This window comes from Cornus florida, unplaced genomic scaffold (assembly GCF_030987335.1).
Source record: "Cornus florida cultivar Cherokee Brave unplaced genomic scaffold, ASM3098733v1 CherokeeBrave_3.0.0_Hap2_Chr06, whole genome shotgun sequence".
Taxonomy (NCBI): Eukaryota; Viridiplantae; Streptophyta; class Magnoliopsida; order Cornales; family Cornaceae; genus Cornus; species Cornus florida.
Window position 1 is genome coordinate 89,674,086 of NW_026775576.1, and position 18,517 is coordinate 89,692,602.

General features: G+C 37.1%; 2 protein-coding genes across 3 annotated transcripts; both read right to left on the reverse strand.

Annotated features, from left to right (window-relative positions):
- Positions 1-109: 109 nt before the first annotated feature.
- On the reverse strand, positions 110-8,766 carry LOC132312750 (probable plastid-lipid-associated protein 14, chloroplastic). 2 transcript variants are annotated; one of them, XM_059811239.1, is made up of 15 exons: positions 8,660-8,766; positions 7,906-8,228; positions 7,761-7,804; positions 7,602-7,680; positions 7,345-7,461; positions 6,634-6,819; positions 6,427-6,513; positions 5,346-5,452; positions 5,161-5,248; positions 3,853-3,933; positions 3,674-3,750; positions 2,574-2,717; positions 2,171-2,204; positions 1,635-1,697; positions 110-873 (listed from the first exon to the last, which is right to left on the reverse strand). In XM_059811239.1, the coding sequence occupies exons 2-15, from the start codon at positions 8,215-8,217 to the stop codon at positions 223-225; spliced, it is 2,070 nt and encodes a 689-aa protein (XP_059667222.1). In that variant the 5' UTR covers positions 8,218-8,228; positions 8,660-8,766; the 3' UTR covers positions 110-222. The 2 variants fall into 2 exon arrangements, with proteins under 2 accessions (XP_059667222.1, XP_059667223.1); XM_059811240.1 differs by lacking the exon at positions 2,171-2,204 and having other exon boundaries at positions 2,582-2,717; positions 8,660-8,765.
- A 2,380-nt stretch (positions 8,767-11,146) lies between these two features.
- On the reverse strand, positions 11,147-16,361 carry LOC132312752 (zinc finger protein CONSTANS-LIKE 1-like). Its single transcript, XM_059811243.1, has 4 exons — positions 16,050-16,361; positions 13,511-14,017; positions 11,900-12,043; positions 11,147-11,501 (listed from the first exon to the last, which is right to left on the reverse strand). The coding sequence occupies exons 1-4, from the start codon at positions 16,152-16,154 to the stop codon at positions 11,409-11,411; spliced, it is 849 nt and encodes a 282-aa protein (XP_059667226.1). The 5' UTR covers positions 16,155-16,361; the 3' UTR covers positions 11,147-11,408.
- Between the last annotated feature and the right edge of the window lie 2,156 nt (positions 16,362-18,517).

The following is an 18,517-nucleotide window of genomic DNA, read 5'->3' on the forward strand; positions in this document are numbered from 1 at the left end:
TTTTCATTTTTTTTTTTTTTTTTTTTCATTATGGAAGCTCCCAAGTCAAACATTCAACAAGTGAAATATCTAATGGATCATTAGATGACATATTTAATGGCCGATCTAGTTTAACTTCTAACAAGGTACCTTTCAATTATTTCAATCCTTTTGAATCCAAATATCAGCAATCACAAAATTTACAACAGAATATACAATTAAATAATAAAACGAACTTTTCTGTTATCTACAGCTCTCACTTGCACAAGACCTTGTAAATAAGAGCGCTGACCCATTCACCCCGCGGAGGACCAGCAGCCTTGAGTCAACATATGTTCCACACACTAGTTTGGAGAGATCAAACATTTCAGGTGGGACTTGTGTCCGGATTTCTCGAATTACATCTTGCGCAGAATCAACATTTTTACTCAACGGATCACTGAGATCCATCGTAACCTCAATCTCACGAGAAGCGAGCTTGGCTACTGGAAGACTTGATGGTAAATCCTTGAAAGGAATTGCTTTCCTCCATTTCTTACCCGAGAGTTTCTGAACTACGGAATCCTGGGCATTTGTTGTCGCTGAAGGGAACTTTCTTGTGGCGTTTTGTTCCTTGAGATATAGTCGTCTCCCAGCTGTTAATCTGAAAATTGACTTCACTTGCAAATTTCCAGTTACTCCAGCCTTGTCATGGGGCCAATCTTGGCCAATTAAGACCGTGAAACTAATGTCAGAAATGAATGAAAGAGCCGTGTTCAACTTTGATGTTCTATATACACTAAGGTGCACATCACCAATGAGGACTCGGGCAGGAGGCTGGCGAAGGGTCAATCCAATGTGCCTCCCAGTGCAGTATAACAGCCGCCATTTTCCAGGCAGCAACTCTAGCCAATTCTGCAAGTTTGAATTGAAATAGGATGAAACTAATCTGCAAGTTTTAAAATCAGGGGAACAATTGTCCCCAGCACCCTACCCACACATAAAACAAAAGAAAATTAGAAAAGCAAAAAAAAAAATAATAATAATAACTGGTGTTCTTTTTGTTCAGAGTGGCTATAGTTGTTTGGACACCAAAATCAACCAAGTGAGGTAGGGCACAGGCTTTAGCCGAATCCCAGCAGCAAGGGCAGTTCCAAAACAACAAAAAACGACTGAAAAATATTATAAGGAAAATACAACACAAAACATAAATAGTTAAGATTTTTAGTAGTAGTTGGAATTAAAGAGCTCATGTAACTGAGTTATAGTTATTAAACAGGTATCCACATTTTTAATGTAACTGAGTTCTAGTTATCAAACAGCTATCCCCATTTTTTTTCGGATGGTATCCACATTTAAACGTGTGAAACATTGTGAAAGTAATGATGTGTTCTAAAGGAGCCAAAAATCTGATATTTGAGTAAAATGTTTAAATTAAAAGTAACAAAACAAAAAATATATATATATACATATATAAATTCTCACCAACGGACCGATGGCCTAGCGGTATCAGGCCCTTACTTCCCAAAGGGAGGTCAACGGTTCAAGCCTCCATGGAGGGATGTGTGTGTGAGTATCAACTATGAAAGAAAAAAAATTCTCCATATCCAGGTTGGGATAGAAACATTAGATGTTTAAAAGAAAAAAAAAAAACTGAACATTTCAACATTTGCTACCTTCGGTTTTGAATGACAATTCAGCATCTCCATCAATTCAATGAAGTGGGCAAGCCTAGCACGCTGAAACAGGAAATAACCCTTTACTAGAAGATATTTAACAATCAAAGCAGCACCAATCAAATACAAGGATGCAAATATAAGGTTTAGTAGCAAGACAAAAAATATCTGCAACATTGGATATACACCAATATGAATGCATTCCATCCAGGTAATATCAGCTTTCACATACAATCACAGAACCTTTTTAAGCTCAGGTAGAAACTAATGCTCTAGTCTGTAATATGTTACTAATATCTGCTAGTCTCATTGCCACAACAGAGTACATGGCATGGAGAAAAAACTACTGTCTACAAGAAAATCAAATTTGACAATTTGTCTCTCTGAACTATGCTAGCCAAACAATATCTCAAATTCTTGCACCAAGTAATATAGAGTAAATCATCCACACACAAAAAAATCTGCATTAAGGTTTTACTTCTCCCACCAAAATCATCATTATTCTATTTATGTTAGTATCAGAAAAAAGAAACCACCTTCATGGGAGAGCCAACTGGTGAGACAAAATTCCTGCCAATTCAGAGTCTCAATCAAATTCAAGGAGTTTAAATACTATACTCATTTCAGAAGAAAACCACAGGTTCCCTTTGTCCATCATCATTACAGAAGAAAACCACAGGTTCTCTTTATGCATGCTAATTCTGAGGTTTCCGGAATATCAGAGTAGATGATGACAAATCAGAACAGCAATATCCTTCTAACTAATGAATACCTCAATTTTCTTTTATAGGAAAAAGAACATGCGTGTCTCAACCAAAGTAGGTACTTCCCCTTTTGGGGTTGATGGGAAAGGCCACTCAAGCTAACAGCTGGAAGTGAACAAATACTTTACATTGTTGAAAAAAGCAGATAATTAGCTTGATTCAGAGGGAAAATAACCTGCATACCTGTTGCCTGCCATATATGTATTCCTCTGCAATTCGAACTGCTGTTGAACCAAGACCCCATCTGATGATGTCCATGGATGGGTCTATCCGCCATCTCGGCCCACACAAAAATGGGTGTCTCAGAGCATCCAAACAACTGTGAAGCACACCGGAGTTATTGTTATGGATAGTGCAAAATGCAATCTCTAATCACTATTTGTCTTATTTTCAGTATGTACAATCTCTAATTATTATCGTCAAGAGAATCCTCTATTTCACCACCAGATAGGATTTATTTTTTTTCTTTTCAAAATATCAACTTGGTGATAAATGTTGGAATGTCTAATAAAGAAAGCCCTAGAAGTCCAATTTGACGATGGAAAATGAATGCTTCTGAAATAGGTGGGGGGGGAATAAATCCATGTAATGTGCAAATCATATATTTATACTATTGCCTCCTGATACCAAAATGGCTGTTAGAGAATCCTCCTACCATTTTTGTATTAATGAACTCTCCCTGTTGTCCTGCTCCCATCAGCGTGGAAAAGAGGGGCAACAAAAGGTATATCCTAATTTGAAAAAAAAACATATATGTATATATAATGCAATTTGCTTATCAAGAATTTTGTTATTTTCTTTTTAAAAATTAAAGCTGCAGATTTATTTTAAATTTATACTTCGTATATTTTATACCTGAAACTTTAAAACCTCAATATATATTAGAATTCCAAGCTCTATTAACAAGAACATGCCTGTTTCTTAAAAACCTCTCGTGTTGAGCATCCTAACAAGGTAATCAAAAGATTTTCCTAATTTGTAATTGAATGCGCTTTGTAATTTGTGGAGTTACAGTTCTCTCCAATCAATCTAGACGAGAATCATGAAGGAAATTTTCAAATAAAACGACATACATTGATATCATAGCTAAATAAATGCATCACATGAGATCAAAGTTTTTTAACTTTTAAAAAAATATTTGTGTGCACAGTCTTCATATATTGCACTGCAGCCATCACTTTCCAAAAATTATGCTAGCGTATTTCGTGGTTGTGAAAATAATAATAAAAAAATTTAAACAGAGAAACTTTTTAACCAAGATTTTAACAGATATACCTGATTCGCTCAGAAGACTTGGTTGCCAGCAGCAAGGATAGCAGGTTCCAGCCTGCACCCCAGTTCCTATCAAGTATCTGCAAGACGGATAATGTGCAAATAGGTCACTAGATCTTCAAACAAATGGAAAGAAAAGTAGAGGAAGGGAAGCAAATGGTATTCAACCAACAGATACTAACTTGAAGTCCAGCATTTCCTGATGAGGAATTCCTACTCAAAGTTTGCAACAGAAACTCACGCAAGCAGGATGGGTCGTTTCCCTGCATTAGCAAGTAAGAGGGGAATTAAACACATGATGAAGTGAACTCATTAACCAGATCTTCAATCAAGCCTAATTTAGACTTTGCTGCACTTTCTTTGTCTAATGAAAGTTGAACAAATACACTTATAAACTGCAATGTGCGGGTACATTAATGCTAAATCAACCAATTTTTTATTTTTCAGAATGGAGCAGTGATGGCGAGGCAGTGGAAGATCGTACAAGCAGGAAAGAAATATATAGATTCAGTTGGACGTGTTGTAAAGTTGTATTTCTATGTTTGTAAATGCAAAGCAATTTAATAGGGGTATCAAGACAATAGTGCATCTTACACTGTATTATGGCCAAGTTTTTTTTTTTTTCCCTAGTTTATGGCCAAGTTGATATCACCTATTGAAGACTTCATTATGATGGTCCAGATATTCTATATATGCATGCTGTATCAAAAGTGACTTCCTAGAGAACATCCAAAGGAAAAGGGTCCAAGTCAATATGCAACTGCAACAACTGTGCCTAAAACCTGGTCCAGAACAGCTATTCTAAGTAATATAGATCCTATCCAAAGGAAAAGGGTCCAAGTCAATATGCAACTGCAACTGTGCCTAAAACATTGACAATCAATCAATCAAATACCTCAGGTTCAGTAGAACGCTTTTCTTAATCCGTTTTGGACCTGGTCCAGAACAGCTATTCTAAATAATATAGATCCCCATCCAAAGGAAAAGGGTCCAAGTCAATATGCAACTGCAACTGTGCCTAAAACCTGGTCTAGAACAGCTATTCTAAGTAATATAGATCCCATCCAAAGGAAAAGGGTCCAAGTCAATATGCAACTGCAACTATGCCTAAAACATTGACAATCAATCAATCAAATACCTCAGGTTCAGTAGAACGCTTTTCTTAATCCGTTTCGGACCTGGTCCAGAACAGCTATTCTAAATAATATAGATCCCCATTATTTTTCATGTTGTGAAGTTTGGTCAGTCAGTAATGCAAGCATGCAAAGTAGTTCAACTTGCTTAAGTCTGATTAATTTTATTCACTTTTTTTGTTTGTATGTAAAAGAGATAAATCATAAAATTTAAATGTCAAACATCTTGAGTTAGGAAAACATATGTAGAAATATCCAACAGCCTGCTCACTTCCATCCAAATGGGGGAAAAAGGATAAAGTGTGTTCTCTTTTTATAAGAAATCTTGTCTACAATGAGAGGTTGAGAATCTTATACCTTACTAAGGAATGACTTGAACTTTGAAAAGATTAATGGATCCATGAGTTCCCGCAATACCATTTTTACCATCATGAATCCAACACATCTGTGTTACACATATAAGCAGAAAGAACTTAATAAATAACTTGTGACAAATTTCACATGTAAACACGTGTAGGCCTCATTTTGTTCCAGCACCATACCTCATGTCAAATGCAATCATCATTTGTCGTCTACCCAAGTTGTCATCCAATGTACTATTATCTGGATCACTCTCATAAAAGTCAGCAGCATTTCCCAATATCCCTACCTGGTAAAGTAAATAGTCAGGATATATACTGATAAGAGTAGGACATAAAGAGAACAAAACTAGTAGACCTGCAACAAGAAGCACCAAGATTTACTAAAGGGTGATTTAGATTACAACATCTCTCAAATTAATTAAATCAATCAGCAACTCTCAGTAACACTTACCAATGACCGTCATTAACCACTCTGGAAGGCAGTGAACACCCATTCCACTCCTTTTACTTAATTCCCATTACACTATATGATCAAATTTGTAAAGACTAAAAAAACATCTTACAACATATTTTTTTCTCTGGTAGAGGCATCTTACAACTTCAAGATTATTTAACTTATAAACACTGAATATTATTTAATTTATTTCAGACAGTGAATCATACTTGTGGGATGAATATTATTTCAGACCGTGGATCATACTTGTGGGAACCGTGGATGCATTGATTAGGAACTGTCATCATTAACAGATATCCCTAACCATTGTCTTTCATTCGAATCATTCCTAAACAAATCCACGTTTTCTTGTAACAGAGATTTCCAGCCTATCAATGCTAACTTTCAGTTTACAAATGCTTCGCTTCGTAGATATTCTTCTTTTACATAGGTGAAGTCACCAAAGATTATGAGCCAGTGCAGTCTGAAAACTACCTAAACTTTTCAATTTCATATTATCAATTCTACAGTCAATATAATACAATCTTTTTCTATATTTCACGGACTAGCAACTTTTCTACAGGAATTTAGTAGTAACAAAACTTTTAACTTCAAGTTCTGCATAAAAATATGACTGAATTAGATTCAAGATCTGCCTGAGAAGATCAGCAACAAGAGAACTTTGAAATAGGTCATCAAAACATTGTATTGCTGGATATTATTATAGATATTATATTTGCAATTAGTAAAAAGTAAGATCAACAACCCTAAAGGCATAGCATCAAATTTTAAACTTCTAATAGAGTAAAGATAAAGATTGGTACTCACTTTAATATGTCTGTCCACAGGGCTAATATGCACATTTTCCAGCCTCAACTCTGTATGAGCAAGTCCATGGCTGTGTAAGTAATTTACCTAGGGAAAATAAACAGCAGAAACACCGTAAGTCAATTCAATGCTAAACAAAAAATGATACGTATCCAGTACTGCAACAATAAAAGGAGAATACAATATGCGTATATATGTGGAGCATACTCCAATCAAGAGATCCCTCATGAGAATTCGGATAAGTCGCAACTGTCGAGAAACAGCAGGGCCTCCAACTGTATCATCTCCCACCCTCCTTACAGATTCCTCATCCAAAGCAAGAGTAGCTTCCAGTGTGGGAAGCCAATCCGATTGTTGAAGCCAATGTCGTAGAGAGAAACTACCATGATGATACTACACCAAAAGAAAAAAAAAAAAAAAAAGAGAGAAGTTAACAATCTCAGAATTTTTAGAACCTCATGTTGAACCATTCAGAAGCTTCTCAAGTAACTGGATATGTATCCAAATGCAAAACGAAAAGAATGGTACAAGTGCCTCTCTTACAGCATGCAGAGGGGAAGATTCATCATTTTATCCCCTTCTTTGATCAACAGTAAGAACCAAACCCTCAACCACACCCTTCCCTCTTAGATGCAATGCCTAAACTTAACTAGTGTGACACAACGGCCATGGCAAGGGAAGCTCATCATGTTACTCGGATGATCTGGCCAAAGGGGGGCTTTGGTGTTAAACAATCTACTGATTGTAATATACAATTGGTCATCTGTCAACCTTCGCACAAAAATAACCACCAACACTTCTCTAGGCCAAGACTTGTCATGACTAACAAACCTACAACTTCAATCCATATGTTTGAAACATAGACATGACCATATGAGCAAAATTATAAAAATTTGTCTTACTTGGAAAAGGACGTACCCCGTGAATTAGGGTAAATGAACCATAATCACCAATAGTAGATTGACAAACATAGCCATGAACTTGCATCGAGTAAGAATGGTACATAAGTCTACGATGAGCTAGTTTCTTCAATACCTATGAAACAAACCATTATACAAGGTCAAACAGGTTCTTTTACTTATCAACTAAAATTAATAATAAAGGATCAAAATATGACAGAAGAATCAATATTCAATAACTAAAAGAAGTATAATTTTGATACACAATCCACAAACCTCTATGGCCCGTTTCCCCCTACGCTGAGCTTGAGCGCTAGTAAGTCCTCGAAGCACGACTCTTGAATTGTGCAAAGGGCTGCATTCACGATTCCAAACACTCAAATTCCACCTCCTTCTAACAAAATATAACTGAACTACACAAAAGCTTAAACTAACCTATTAGCATCCTTCACTACGGCTTCAAAAACCACCTCATCTGCCTGTTACAAACATCAAACAAATTAATTAGATCTCAATGTAATAAAAATTGCCTCTAAAAACATTACAACACATCTCACAAATTTATTCAAATTCTCCATACCCGCCCACCGAGGCCAATGCTAACACGATCGCCAATCTTGAAGTCAGACATCTTGAACTTTATAACATGTCCCAACTCTTCCTCCATAAAATCCGAGCCAGTGACAGCACTTTCATCAGATTCCAATGGAGATACAGTTTTTCTTGATGAAAAACACTTTATTATCGAGCTTCTTCTTTGAATGGATATACCAGTTTTTCCAATCAGAGGAAGACAAGCTGATCTAATTAGTCTCGTCGACGAATTGAAACGGTAAAATGGTACTTCAGCACTTTCCAGACTGGGACTCAAGCCCACTCCACATAACGCCATTGATTCGAAACCTAACGTTAAACAATAACATCAATCACACACAGTTACCGCTGCTACCAACTCAACCCTCCTTTTGGTTACTGAGAAAATTATAGGAAAACGGAAAGGAAAACGAAAGAAATTACAAATTTTTGTGCTCTCAGCTGGCCGGTCTTCTAAAAAATAAGAATTTCAATTCAATTCAAAAGACTTGTATCAAGTGAAAATTGAATTCTCCATTTTCTTGTTTCATGTTGTTTTGGCTTGGAAAGAAATCAGAAATTGGGGGTAACTAAGTCCTATAATTAAGCTGGATCCAAAATAGTGGACGCTATTGGAGTTTTTAACACGAGTAAAATGTAAATTAGTTTGATTTTCTTTTGTTTTCCTTCATTTTCTCGGCAACAAAACAGAAAGGATGAATTTTCTGTGCAGAGAATTGAGGATGAAGGAGGTTACTTACCAGAACTAGAGAGGTCGTTGACTGTTGAATGCTGAGAATTCAAAGATGGAAGCTAAGGGGAGAGAGAGAGAGAGTGTGTGATGTGTATGTATGTGTATATAGAGGAGGAAGACAGAAGCGTGTGAGAGTTGCGTGCACGAGAGCGCTTAAAACGTTTCGACATGAGTCGAAACACTCTCCCACACATGTCTACGTTCGCCCAAGACCCCGCCAAATATCTCCCCCTTCTCTCTCTCAACTCTCTCTCTCTCTAACGGGTGTTTTGGATGATTATAAAACGACAGGCCCAACCAACCCGGGCCCAGCTACAGTACAATTGATGAAATGAAGCCATTGCAGAAGAGGAGAGAGTGATAAGAGCCCAACAAGAAGTAACCCAGGACCAGCTCTTCTTTTGGAGGTTTTTCAGCGACATTATTTTTCATAAGCACGAATATGAATACGGGACTTATGTCACGGGCCTAGAGATTTGGTGCAGCGGCACGGCCCGTGCGGCACCAAGGCGTTGCTTCAGCTCGCGCAAGCGCCCTGGTCAACCACCACGACCTGCCCTCCCAAGGATACATGCTGACTGGTTTCGGCCTGCCATGGCCTCGTCAGGGGAACGGCTCCAGCTCTCGACCAGTTTGTGCAGGGATGGCCAACTCCCTTCTTCATAGTCAAGTCCACGACCAGCGACAAGCACCTCGAACTGAACCGAGTCGACCTGCCTGAACTCTGAAGAGGTACCATCCTGTGCTCCTGCACGCCCCTTCCCTGGAACCATTCCCAGTCAAACTCTGCTCTTTGCCAACCAGCATGCGTGTCTTCCATCCTCCAAGCGTCTTAGGAATCACTTCGTGACATTCTCCCCCACCCAAATCCTGCGACGTCCTCGTCGCAGTGCGGCGCTTCACTACTGCGTCCACTCCCTTCCAAAGTCTGCCTCCATGCGGTATGCTCGCCTTCCCACCATCGCTTCCTTGTGCAGCTCCCTGCACTGCACTCGCCCAATGATAGGCCTCGGACCAAGGGGACGTCCACTCCTCAAGGACGTGACTCTTCTCCGTCATGCCGCCTCCGCGACATCCCGAGCAAGCAATGGCCTTCTGCCGACTTGATGCTCGCCCTTCACCATGGTTTGCATCACCCAAGGACTAAGCACGAACTTTGGTGCGCGCGGCCCTCCGGCCCTTCAATGTGCAACTTCAACGGACGCCTCTTCCTAGGGAGAGGGAGGCTCTCCCCCCCAACTGCATTGATTCCCCCACATCGACGCAACTTCAATGCACCGTCTTCATTCTCTGACCCCTCCCGGACCGACAAGGGGGCACCCCACCGTGCTTTACCCCAAGTCCTGCTCTGATACCATTTGTCACGGGCCTAGAGATTTGGCGCAGCGGCACGGCCCGTGCGGCACCAAGGCGTTGCTTCAGCTCGCGCAAGCGCCCTGGTCAGCCACCACGACCTGCCCTCCCAAGGATACATGCTGACTGGTTTCGGCCTGCCATGGCCTCGTCAGGGGAACGGCTCCAGCTCCCGACCAGTTTGTGCAGGGATGGCCAACTCCCTTCTTCATAGTCAAGTCCACGACCAGCGACAAGCACCTCGAACTGAACCGAGTCGACCTGCCTGAACCCTGAAGAGGTACCATCCTGTGCTCCTGCACGCCCCTTCCCTGGAACCATTCCCAGTCAAACTCTGCTCTTTGCCAACCAGCATGCGTGTCTTCCATCCTCCAAGCGTCTTAGGAATCACTTCGTGACACTTAGCTCCCTTTTTTACCAGGGACTATAACTCGGCTTCGATTGCACCAAATCAAAGTCTCATATTGTTCGGAGTCAGCTCCCTTTTTCTATAAACTCTAGGAGCTCCGTTTATGAACTCACCACAAGTTCAAGCTTGCGATGAACATAGAAAGTGGAGTTCAAGTTCAAGTTCTGCTCAAAATTGCTTATAAATTACAGGCAAGCTCAGCTCCTCTACTATGATAAATTGGTTTGTATTTATAAAAGTCTCTCGCGGGTTGTCTCCTTCTCGCGCACACAGCTGAAGTTCAAAGGCAATTTTGATAAAATCTTACATTTTGATTACCAGTTGTGTAGTCACAAATAGATTTGATGTTCTAGCATTAAATTGCTAATGTTACAAATGAATCTTGCCCCATTGTTGCTCCTAAGCTCGCTCACAAAGATTACCATCTTTTTGTTTCGCAATGATTCATTGCCTCTTTTAGAGGGAGAGGCGACTAAAGGGAGGCAACACCAGAGGCCAGAGGGGAATGCTAGCATTAGTCGTGACTGAAGTAACTGTGACTCTAGTATTTGGACTTTTACATTGGCTTCCAGTTTACCCTCAATAGCCAGTAAAATCAAGATTGGTGTTTACAAATGGAATATGAAGCATTTGTCTGAAACAACTCCATTCCAAAATATTTTCTTATCAGATAAGCTCCAATGAGCACAAGCCAAAATAGGTTGAGCCATTTGTTGTGGAAGAACCAACGGAGACTGCAATATCAGAATTTCATAGCACGTATATGAACAAGTACAACTCTTAACTTACTTTATTCCAAAAGCACTATTTACAACTCTAGTTGGCCATCTTAATCTACAGAGATTATTAGGTGGAAACAAGAGATAAACTATCTCGGAAAAAGCCTGTTTAAGTTTCCATACAGATTAAGCCTGGCTTTTACCACCACTGATCTCATTTGTCACTCTCGTGGGGTGCTTATTCCTACTTTTCTTCGTACTGGTGGAGTTAATAGTTACTGCTTCCTTGAAAGATCAGTCTCTTCAGTCTTTGCAAACCTTCCACGAATCCTCGGCTGACTATCAGCCAGAGCCTTCCTGCAAGCATACTGAAGCAAAACACACCATGAGTGTATTGGTTAGAAGTTGGCCAAGTTACTAAATTTTACCTTAGCACCTTCCCCACCCCCTCCCTAGAAGAGGAAAAGAAAAAAAAAATGTCCACCTTGACAAAAGGGTGTGTCCATCAATCCCGGAATGCAGTGGAATTTAGGAATAAAGTGCTATACTGATGTGGAGTGCAGCAATCAGGAAAGAATAAAGGGCTAAACAGCCAGGACAAAATGTTCCATTTTTTTTTTCTTTTCTTTTTAGGTTAAGTCCACAGATGCACACACCCATTTGTCCCATTAAGGACTTGAACCCTCAATCATCCATTTGGAAATACCACTTTGGCTAAGCCCTAGGTCAACTTTAGAAAACCTATGAACTGGAGTAAGTTGATTACCTTGATTTTTCTGCCAAAATTCCTCTTTGTCTTCTTGTTCCAGTATCTTGAAAGCTTTTGCATGCGGTCTTCAGTGTTACAATTGCTGATAATTTGTGGCGGCCGGGGAGAATGGAGGAGGCTCACATTATCATTACCAAGAGCCTGTCATAAAAACAGTATCAATGACCCAGTCCTATCCTGTTGAAATGGCCAGAATCATCTAAACATTTTTCAGTTCGTAGACTTTGTCACAAACCAATAAATGCTCAGGACTCCAACACAAATAATTTTTTTGGGACTGGTGGTTTACAGAAGAAATGCAGAGCAAAAGATAACTGAATAATAACTGAAGCAAAGCCCATTTTTATAGAGGAAATGGCTATTACCTTTTTTTAGTGAAAGATCAATTTGGGGACATAGCATGTAAACAGTTCAACTAAATATAAAGGATGAGCTGATTATATAAATGCTTGTGTGTGTGTGTGTGTGTGTGTGTGTGTATTCAGGACGAACCTATGGTTAATGATAGGAGCATTATAAAATGAAATTTTAAAGCTGTTCTAGAGCTATTTCATCAGTTGGTGTGGTGAGAAAGGCAATTGGTGTGGTTTTCTCAATGGGATCCAATATCCCTAAAACTATGTGCTTAACACTTATTTTCCATAACCCATACTTCTTATCTAAAAAATGTATCTGTATATGGAATTTGACAAACTGTTTCCTTCTCTTGTCTGTCTATGAAATGTATTACTGATTATTAAAAGTTACACAATTTATGATACCTACATAGCATATCATTTTCACTAAAGTTATGCATTACTTAGATACATGCACACATATATTTGTATAAATCAAAATTTATTTTTTGGGTTGTGTGTCCTGCTATGTCAAGATATATAGTGTCAACGTTACTGTCATATTTTGCCTTATTACCCTTGTATGATGTGCCCAGGTTCCCGATTTATAGACATTGGCCATTTGCCACCTGATCCCATCTGATGCAACCTACTCTTTGCTCTGTTAATAATGATGTTCTAGAGTATTACAACATATTTCTTATCCAAGCTCAGTTTTCACTTTCTCATAAACAAAACGACTGACTTATTTTCACTTGGGCTTTTTCCATCAATTGAAGAAGACAGGACTTCTTAGATCCTTCATGTTTCTGTTCATCTTACATATGCTGTAACTAACTCCAAAGACTGGAATAGCTACACATCTGCCAGCCTGTGCGATGACTGTGATGCAAGATAAAGAAAATGTGAAAGGAAACCTCAATCATTTCAAAGCTAGATTCATGCTTACTTAAACCAGTGTTGTTCGATACTTGCTCCCAGTAATTACGCTTTTAAGTACTGCCAGTTACTTTGAATTCCGAATAAACCTGTCATTCCTCTCTAAGTTTTGTTTATGCACTTCTTTTTTTATGTTTTTCTTCATCACATTTTTCCTTTTTCTGGCCAGAAGTATGTGATATCTTCCCAATCCCCTAAACTCTGCACCTATGACAAGTGTTGTTTCATGCTCATATTTCTAAGAAAACCATATAACTGGTTTCAGTCAGAAAAAACAGGGAAATAAAGATAAAAAGTAATGAATGGAGATGAGAAAATTTGTAAGAGAGTAGACCTTTATGTCTCCTTCGCTGTATGCCCTTCGCATCCCATAAACAACATCAAGATTCATCCCAGGAAAATCCAGAAAATTAGGCCTAATTGGAGCCCCTTGTACCCAATCCATTGAACTTAAACACCCGGAGCTAACACTCTTCTGGAATGGTCCATTTGAAGTAAATTTGTTCTCCGCAACCATGTTTTCATCAATGCTCACAACTGGAATCTTGATATCCAGGACATCAGAGAATGGTGTTTCTATAGCATCTTTTGCCAAGATATCCTTCTTGCATTCATAGAAAACCTCACTTAAAAGTTGCTCACTTTGAATTGATTCAATGTCTCCAACCTTGAGTGCTTGGGAGGATATGGCATCCTCCCCACAAGAGATCATTGAAATGGCAGCAGTCATGGGATCAAGGCCCATCATTGGTTCTTCAATAATTGGTTCTGGTGCTTTGAATAGATCCCCTTCTTCCCCCAAGTCATATTCCAATATAGTGGAGGTCTGAAGCATGTTCCCCTGCATTGGAAATTTAAATTTTTCAAGAGTAAGTGGTATAACAAGTGTAACCCTAAACTAGTAAGGCTCCACAAAGGAGATGCAGAAGTAGTAAGTGGATGTATAATTCTAAACCAGTAAAAGCTCTAAAACACATTCGGGATGCCAAGACCACAAAATATATAAATTATGGAAGTAATTTTCACAAATCTTAATCGTTTGTCACAGATTTATACTAGCTTTAAGAAAAGGTGTATCTATTACATAAAATCTGTTAACAAAGCCGTCTCTCATGCCAGAGTGGGAGAGGGGGAAGAAAGTAAACCTAATAAAAATTTGGGATTGTTGAAAGTGGTGATTTTTCTGAAGTTGTTCAGCTTTGTTGAAACTAGAGTTACAAAAATCAATAAAATAGAAAACAGTACAGCCAGATAAATATGTAAAAGAAATAACTCATGCCTTATAGAAGGAGGATATTGATAAAATCCCGAGTCCAGTCAATAAAATTTGGTCAAATTCAGAAATATTTGAGCGGAATTACTGAGAAGTTCATGGATACTTTGCAATTAAAAGACTAGAACATTCCTTCATATAGGCACAAAAAAAATAAATAAATAAATAAAATAAAAAAATAGAAAAGAAAAGATAAATTGAACTGACACTTCCTTAAAGGAAGAGTTTTAATTCATGGCACAAGTATGGTTTTATACTAAAATCAACTAAACATGGACTGCAAAAAGGGATTTCACATGACCAAGGCTTAGCTGGTGAAGGTAAAATGAGGCTGTTTCCTGGACAATCGGCCCATAAAAATATTAAAATCAGGAAAATATTCAAAAACATTGACCATCCATGTTCTATATGCATCAAGAGAAAATTGGGTGGGTTAATAATAAAAAATGTTCAGAAAATTTTGCAATCCCAATTCGGTCATATAGCTGGAAATCCACAAAGCAAAAGGAAGGGCTACCCAAAAACTTCCACATACTGAAAGTTCATATCTTAAAGGGCTCCCTTAATAAGAAGCAAACTCTGTTTAGTTGTCCCTAATACTATTCTAAGTAAAACTTCAACCCCTCAAAGGCTCAAAGTGGATCATTTTTCTCGGAAATGTCCGGAAAAGTCACCACTTTCAACAAAAGCAGAGAGTTGCAGCAACTCTTGTCCAAGGTTGTTCTCCTTTTTCTAGAATTAGTATTGATACAAAAATAACCCTTAAAATAAAACGATAAAGGAGTAGATTATTTTTTGCTTTTCCCCAACTTTTTCTTCTTTAATACTTGTAAGTGCGGTTAAAAGTGAACCTTTAACAACAAGCTGACATCAAAATTGGAAATTTTAGAACCAGAGATGAGATGGAAAAACAAATTCTTCGTTACTTCCGTCTTTTCAATTGGGGAAAACAGAAAAGTGAGTGGAGAACACGGAACTCATGACTGTGATATTACTTTCCATTCTGTAAAGTCTTTTTATTTCTAGATCGAGCACACAAAAAAGAAACTGAATGTTTCTATTCGTGCTCATTCGTTGATGAGGAAGTGCTACAATTGCAATAAAAAGGGGGAAGAAAAAAAAAACATATATATGCAACAATATATATGTTTTTGCATATATATTTTCCTATAATGCTCCCTTTGGTAGCTGAAAAAATGATGAGAAAAAACAAAAATAATGCAAGTTACATTTTTATTCTAAGGGAATTTCAAAGCAGCATATTTTAGGTTTAAAAAATTTTTAGCGTTCTTTTTTGTTTCCCTGAGTTTTCTTAGCAACCAACAAAAGGCCTCCAAAAATAATCAATGACCTCCAAAGAAAAAGATCGCTATTCAATTCAGAATCCCATTAAACCACAGCAGAAATCAACACCATACTTCAACAGAAAGCAAAATTTTGAAACCCTAAATCTATAGCGAATGGTAATCGAAGCTCAAACTCTGCATTCAATCGACTCAAAAGAAATGCCGATCAACCAAATCAATACCAAACAGGGAGTAATAGAGAGAGAAAACCATCTAGGAGACAAATTGAGAAATGAGAGAGAGAAATGGTTTACCATTGGAAGATTCGATTTCTGAAAATAACAAAAATCTTCAAGTTGTTGTACTTCTTGAGAGGAGTTGTGGAAGTAAGGAAAGAGGAGGCCAGTCTCGGCATACATTTCTTCGTTTCTCTCTCTAATCCTTTCTCACAGTAAAACTATAGCTTGAAGCACCGCAGCTTCAATGGAGAAGACGGCCGTCAAAGCCTCCAGAAAAAAAAAAAAAAACAGAGCACCAGAGTAGCATAACACAACAGAACAGCCGTAACGTAGAGAGAGAAAGTAGAGAGAGAGAAGAAAAAAGAATCCGTGTTGGTTCCTGGTGTTTTCAGTAGGGGTGGGAATTTATAATACTATAATGTTGGGGTACACTGTAATATTAAAAATGTGACGTAATAATATAAAATTAAAGGAAAGAATCCTTTGTTTTTTTAAAGACATTCTAAACAAAAATCAATTATGTTTTATCATATAAATAAAAGTATATTCATTTTGTTAAATCGAAAATACAATCACATTGAAACTATGTTTTTTCTTTTTTTATATCTCTTAAAGCGGTATCGGCCTCACAACACACTCACTATTCAAGTTAAGAGTGCGATTCGAAAGTGAGACATATTTATTTTTCGAATTCTTGACTAGGGATGGTAATTTCTTTCAACCCACGATTTCCGCCCTGCCCTGCCCCGCAAATTTGGTAGCTCCTTATATAAATTTGGGACGAGTATGATAAAATAATTGAAAACTCGAATTTGGTTTGAGGCATGGATGGATTTAGTGATGAACCCGTCTTGTCCCCGCCCCTGATTATATATGTACCTTCTAATTTATATATATATATATATATATATATATATATATATATATATATATATTATTTTTAAAACCCTTGTTATTTTGTTAGAAGTATCAATTAATATATTATTATTTGTTACTTAGTAATTTAAAAGTTAGATCAGCTTATTTATGAGTCAAATTTGAGCACACATTGGATTAGTTTCTATTTTATTAGCCCTGTAATTAAACTGAATATGTGGGACGGAATATGTATTTTGTCTATCGAAATAAGGACAGAAATGATATACCAATTAAAAATTCGCTCCAAAATAGGGACATAATTAATATCACAAATTTTCTAATGAATAGAGTAGGATTTAGCCAACTCTACCTTGTTGGCATCTCTATCCCAGACTATGTCACATTGTCAAATAAATTTGTTACATAAATTTTTACTCATATGTAGTAAGAGCGTTGGATCTTCTATTTAAAGCAGTGCACTATGAAAATTCCAATTCAAAATGAAAAATACTTTTGTTTATACACAAGCGTGTGTGTACACACACTAAACACTATACAATAAAATATGTAGTCGGATATAATAATGACAAAGTGTGAAAAGGACATTGTCATATATTATGCACTGCCTAAGGGGTCCCATGTCCCTTATCATGCTCACTTTTTTTAGTGTTTGATATTATGTTTATTCTATTATGTATATACATTTATATACTATGTTTGACAAATCGTTTTTCTTCCTGTTTTTGTTTTGATTTAAAATAAAAGCAGTGTTGTTATTTTGGTGTGTTTTCAATATTACTCCGAATTAAAATTATATTTGTTATAATATTTTTGAAAGCAAAAATTATGAAATTATATTTCGTAAAAAAATATCACAAGTCTTAAAAATAAAATAGTTAGTTAAAAAGATTATTTAGGAGAATTTTTTTACTGTTGATTGTTATAGTATTCATTTGGTGCCAATGTAAACTTTAGATGCCTGAGACAAGCTCCAATGTTTGGGATGGGGACGGCAATGGCAGTCCAATTTATTTTATTTTTAATATGTTCAGCATCAATCCAAAGAAAACGCAAAATCATAGATTTTTTAGATAAATGTAATAACGTGAACAATCGAAAAAAAAAGTATTCCAAACAGCTGGATCATTTTTTTACTTTGTTTTTCATGTGATTGTATTTAGAAAACAATGAAATTGTTATTTTGTTATTTCTCTAGAAAATTAATAGTAGTTGTTCTGAGAAAATAGAAAGAAAAAGAAAAGTTGTAAGGCCACAATCTTAATTAATATGATTCGAACCAGTGTTACAAAAAAGTGATTTTGAGTGTAAAAAAGTCAATAACTCCTTTATATTATAATAATATATTATATTATACTTTGAGTGACATTGGTTATTTATGGGAAAGAAAACGACAGGGTGTGTTTATGTTCCAAATTTAAAGAAAGTTAAAATAATAAACGTTACAACATTTTCAATCATTGTATTGATATACATATATATATTTTTATGTGATTCACACAAAAATTTGAATTATTTATTTTTAACCCAAAGGATTATTTTATGTCTTTCGTGTAAAAATGCATTTCTCAATAACAACCAATCACGTGTCATATCTGGACTCACATAATTTTTATAAACTTACTTAATATATGGTTAATTTTTTAATGGAATGAGGAAAAAGAAAA